The sequence below is a fragment of the Talpa europaea genome (assembly GCF_964194135.1).
Source record: "Talpa europaea genome assembly, chromosome: 9".
Taxonomy (NCBI): Eukaryota; Metazoa; Chordata; class Mammalia; order Eulipotyphla; family Talpidae; genus Talpa; species Talpa europaea.
The window spans coordinates 55,378,782-55,384,512 of NC_140076.1; the positions used below are offsets into that span (position 1 = coordinate 55,378,782).

The 5,731-nt window shown below is 39.5% G+C and overlaps 1 protein-coding gene across 1 annotated transcript; it reads left to right on the forward strand.

Moving 5' to 3' along the window:
* Positions 1-497: 497 nt before the first annotated feature.
* On the forward strand, positions 498-2,425 carry GNG12 (G protein subunit gamma 12; the record flags this gene model as incomplete). Its single annotated transcript, XM_084243486.1, has 2 exons — positions 498-590; positions 2,300-2,425. 2 exons carry the CDS (start codon positions 498-500, stop codon positions 2,423-2,425), a joined length of 219 nt encoding a protein of 72 aa, XP_084099612.1.
* Between the last annotated feature and the right edge of the window lie 3,306 nt (positions 2,426-5,731).

Consider the following 5,731-nt stretch of genomic DNA (forward strand, 5'->3'; position numbering starts at 1 on the left):
GCAAACTAAAGATTTATAAAGGTACTCAAATGAAGAACAAGATGACACAACCTAGACTGTTGAGAGGCATTTTAGTGATTACCTGATAGAGGTCATGGTGGCTGGAATGGGCAACCTTGTACCCCAAAGGAACACAAAGCATTGTGATTGTTTAAACAATTTAAAGATAACTGTTACTCACCTTTAAAAGTTATTCTCTTCAGAGCCTCCCTGGTGGCGCAGGGCTAAGTCTCAGGACTATCACCAGCCACTGCAACATGAGTTTGATCCCCAGCCAGGGAGCTGACCCACATAGCACAGCAGACCTCTCCTGTCTTGCCCACTGCACCCCTCAGCAGTGTATTTCAGTAGAACCACCTGTTCTGCTCCCCACTCTGTCTCTGGTGAATCCTCTCACCCTCTGCATCTCTGGTCTAGACCCCAGTTCTTGTATGCATAAATAAATCCTTAAAAAAAAAAAATTCTCTTCAGATTTCAGGTAGAAGTAGTAACTGAAGATGTCAAGCAAAACAGCAACCACCAACAACATTGCGCAGGCAAGGAGAACTGTGCAACAGTTAAGACTAGAAGCCTCCATTGAAAGAATAAAGGTAAGAAGACTTGATTGGATTTCTTCCTGACAGTTGCCACTGCTCTGCAAAGGCTAGACCACATTTCAGAGAAGGTGATGCCAACTAAATCAGCATGGGGGAATTTTTCCTCAGTCTCAGAACCTTGGCTTTCATTTCTACCTAACACAGACCTTATTTCTAAAGCACTGGGGAGCCAAAGTATATGAGTTAGCCTCTCCGAACAGAAAATCTAAAGCCCTGGACAGGATTTCCTGAGGGAACATGGTCAAGTGCTGTTATCACTGTTCTGCACTGGGACATGGGTTCCAGGTGGACTTCATAAACATCCTCGTCATCCCTCTGGAATTTATGAAGTGTTCTAGAGTTACCAGTGCAGCTGAGGTAGCCTTGCACAAGATGTCAACAACTGGGGTCTCCTTTTTAGGAAAATGTGACTTTTTCAATGTGTATAGGCTCTAATGTTTAGGAAAATGTGACTTTTTCAATGTGTATAGGCTCTAATGACCACACTGTGCACCCAGGGTGAGTAATGTTCACTTTAGTTGAGGTCTGGAAGCAACCAGAAGGCATTTATTAGGTCATCTGACTTGGAAATCTTCCTCCCCTCCCCCCACCACCCCCAAAATCCCAAGAGAGAACTAGGCAGTGAGTGCCCTGGAATGTTGTGAGTAATGCTGTTTCCTAGAAACTGAAGCAGCCACCTGAGAAATTCCTCTGGGTCTGGAGATAGTCTGCAAAACACGAGGCTGTATGGATGGGCTCAGCTGCCCCATGCTCCTCACCTAAGGACCCAGGCCTGATTATGACAAGTAGTCTCCCATGCAGACTTCTGAACAGGGCACAGCATTTTTCCATTTCTAACTCATGCCAGAGTGAGGCACTGCATCTTCCCATGCTGGTTTTCTACCTTGTTTTCTTTCCCCAAGCCCTATTTTTGACAAGATTATTGCTCTTATAACTTTTGAAGTTCTACTAGAACCTGGCTCTATTCTGAGTTTTGGCTCCAAGCCCATAACAGGAGAATGTTAAAACACAGAAGTGAGATATCTTACACCGATATCTCCTGACCCCTAACAACAAATGCAAGCTTCCAGAAGAATTCTAACAACAAATATCACATTTACTCTACCAGGATTCAGTTTGCCACATTTGCTTTCTCTATACATGTACACACATACAACACATTATTTTCTTTAAACCACTTGAAAGTTATTTGCAAACATTGCGGACTCTTCACCCCAAAATAGTTCACCATCTATCTCCTAAATACAAAGGCATTCTTCTATCTAACCACTGCATATTATAACATTCGGGATCATCTAATATAGCACTGTCCATATTTGAAGAACCCAAGCCACTCATTTTGCCATATGGCCCTCACTTTGGATGTCATTGTTTGCTGATGATTAGATTCTGGCTAAAAATGTTTCTGCAGGGATGCTAGTTAGCTGGTGGTGTGTCATCAGGACTTGCTCTCTGAGACATATGATGTCACGTTTTCTGATCATGACATCTAATTGCTTGGGTAAGGAAGGCCTTATCTGCCCAATTTCTCCATTTAAAGGAACTTTTCCCTTTTTAAGAAGTAGTCTGGGAGCGATACTTTGAGACTGGCTATCCTGTTCCCCAGCAGGCTTTCAGTCAATAGGTTAGCATTCAAATACACTTCTGAAGTTTGTAAATAGTTTTTTCCCTTGTTTGTTTTATTTGGTTTGTCTATTCATCAGGTTTCAAAGGCATCAGCGGACCTCATGTCCTACTGTGAGGAGCATGCCAGGAGCGACCCTTTGCTGATAGGAATACCAACTTCAGAAAACCCTTTCAAGGATAAAAAAACTTGCATCATCTTATAGAGGAAAGTGAAACAGTGCCTCGCCTCTTCTCAAAGCAAATTACGAGCAGCTCCTTGAAGAGATTTACTTCAGCTTTGGTAACCACTGCTAATAACTAAAATGCTCTTAACTTGGAATCATGGACTCTGAAGTCTTTATTTCCCAAGTTGCCCTTTCTCTGAAATTCCCTTTACTTATTTAATAACAATCTTGTTTTCCATTTGAAAACTATGGTGTCTCATTGGGTTACCGCTTAAGGAAAGTTGGTCTGGGCCTTTAAAAAAAAAAAACAAAAAAAAACAAAAAACTGAATAACTTTACTCCTAAAACCTTTATATCCTAGTATGTTCTTAATAGGATTATCCCAGCCTGTGCAGTCTACACTCATAAGGAGTGTTGTGTGTGTATATATGTCTTTGTGTACACACATCAAAGCTTATTTCCTTGTAAAAACGTCCCTCTCTCCATACCACCATATCCTCAACTCCAGAAGTTAAATACCTTTATTGTGAGCTATGTGTATGGAAGTAGAATAAAAAAATTCTTTTCATAGTTATTGCAAAAGAAGAAAGAACATCCTAAAGGTTATATTTATTATAATCTAGTAATAGTCTTTGTAGTCAACTAATGAATTCATCTCTCTTCTCGAAATCTCGCTGACTTCTTAGGCTATAATAAACTGTGCCAACTAAAATGTAAAGTCTGAACTAAAAGCCACTTTATAATATGAGGTATTAATTTACAAAAGGCCTCTGGGCTTCATTGTTCCTGAATCAAGATGAGATCCTAAGGGAGGACCCATGGTTCATGTTCTCTAGATTAGGGATAGGCACCTCAGAAATTTCCACCCTAATGGCTGGAGTGAGATAGTGCACAGGAGCCCACCCAAGAGAGGAGCAGAAATGTGTGAAAACCAGCTGCTCTTGGCCTGACTTCGTGACATAGCTCTGTCTCTGCCTCCCCTTTATCTTTTCTCTGCTGCCAGATATCTATGCTCAAAGGTTGTGTTCACCACCCTAGCCTCAACTGGGTGGAACACTATGGGATGAAACCATAACAAAAGGTATCAAGACGTATCTGCAGTGTTATCCCTACCTTGTCCGCAGAGCATCTGTGAGAGGAATACAGGCCACCCTGACCCAAGGGTCTCAGCAGCTGGTACTGGGCTCCTTAATTATCCTCAGGGCATGAATGCAGCCCTCACCTCCTCCATTTTCCAGTGGGGATCCCCAAAAAAGAATGCCCTATGGCAGGAGGGTATTGAAACTTTATCAGAGGAAGAGAGTCCTTTCTTCACTTACTTCAGGGCCTAATCCATTCACAAGAACTTTGGAAATTTTAATTTTCGGTTGATTAAAGATTTATTCTTAAAGGAGGATTTAATCCCAAGAAGGAATTATTTACAATTTGCCCTAGTCCTGTACAATCGTGCCCTGCAGACAAGCCCTTTTCAAAACCTAATGTCTGGACTTCGAGAATTATGCTGATTTTGGTGAACAAATGCAAGTACTGTTTCTTCACGTCACCTACTTACTGGGCCTTGCAAACTGTCTCCTCTCTTCCAAGACCATATGAAAATCATGCCACCATTATAACATCTCATCACCTACCACTCCATTCTGCAATACACCCAATTTGCAAGTAAATTATAGGCAACAATTATGAGCGATAACTTTTACCTTTCAAAAGGTAAAACTTGAGACATATACTAAAAGACAACTTTACATTTACTGCTTCACTGAATGAGACATTTTTATAAGTATATTTTTCTACTGATAGTTTCAGAACATCAATTTTCCTTTCACTTTGATTTTTAACATGTTTCTTTAAATATTTATAAAGCCGCCTGCTACAGAATGTTTTCATGAAATTACTTTTATTATACAGTTGTAGGCACATTTTTTGTAGCAAGCATAGTTTATGCTTTCATACTAAAACATTCTGTTACCTAACAAAAGAAATATGTTTTGCTATATATTTGTTAATATGCTTGCAGTGATAAGGTATGGACTTGAGGTCCCAGGAGATTTCATTTTATTTTCACTGGCCAGACATAAAGGCTATGAATATAAATATTATGTAATTTCCTATCCAGGTGTAGGGCATGTTCAAGAAAAGTGGAATCAAATCCTTTGATGCTGAACCCTAACTGTTGATTTACTTATAACTCGACGTCTATGTGGGAAAATATAATATATGTATACATAACTCGACGTCTATGTGGGAAAATATAATATATGTATACATATGTGATATGCAGAAGTCACTTTTATTTATCAGGCTTTATTCTACTTATGAAGCCACAGTTAAACTGTTCTACAGCAGCTGGTTTATGATAATGATAGACAAATGCCCAGTGTGTGTTTTCCCCCCCCACACCTACTACTATATTAATCACACTCATTAATCACTTATATGAGCAATTTCTTGGCTTCAGATCTATGAAGCCATTTAAGTATGTACAATATATTTTGTCCTTAATGCTGCTTATTTTCATTCTTCTATCTTCATTAGTTTATCATAAATCTGTCCAGTTGAGGCCTCAGGACCATAAGATTTGCTAGACAGAGCTTCATGACTCCAGTTTTTTATAGAGAAAACACTTTGTATACTAGGCAGTTCACAAGCCATAGGTTCTAGCTATTTTTTAAATTTCCTTACCTTATTCAATTCAGAAGTGCCATACTTATCTTTTAAAGACCTGATTTGCTTCCTCTCTGTTTGAACTGTTTTGTATTTTACTAATCTTTAAACTATCAAAAAAAAAAATACCAATGATTTAGTAATTTTTAGGCATAGGTTAGATCATGGAGGATGTGCCAAACCTTCCCTCTAGCTGCCTTCTCCTCAACCAATTTACAACTAAGCTAGTATCATTTGAGTTATTCCTCTGAATTTTGATTTAAAATCTACTTAGGTCCCCCAAGAAGTGAACTCTAGTGCATGTCCTTTCTTGGTAAAATAAATAACCCAGTTTCTTTTGAATTGTGTTCGTTTCTTCTATGGTAGACCTGTTGATAAGAAAAACTACATTGACTCAAATAGAATTATATGTATATTAAAATAGAGCACTTACCTAAAATTGGGCGGCCTAGATTTTAGCCTCGGATCATTTTCTAGCCAATCCTGTGTCGCTGTATCATGTGACTTTGGACAAAGCAGTTCCTCTCTCTGGGCCTCCATTTCTCCATCTGAAAAATGAGAGGCTTTTAGTAGATGATGGCTGAGCTCCCTCCCTGCTCTCAGATGCCTCAGTCTAATGCCTACCCCTCTACTGGTCCTGCCAACATGTTGGTGCTATAAGCTGCTTCAAATATAAAATTGGTT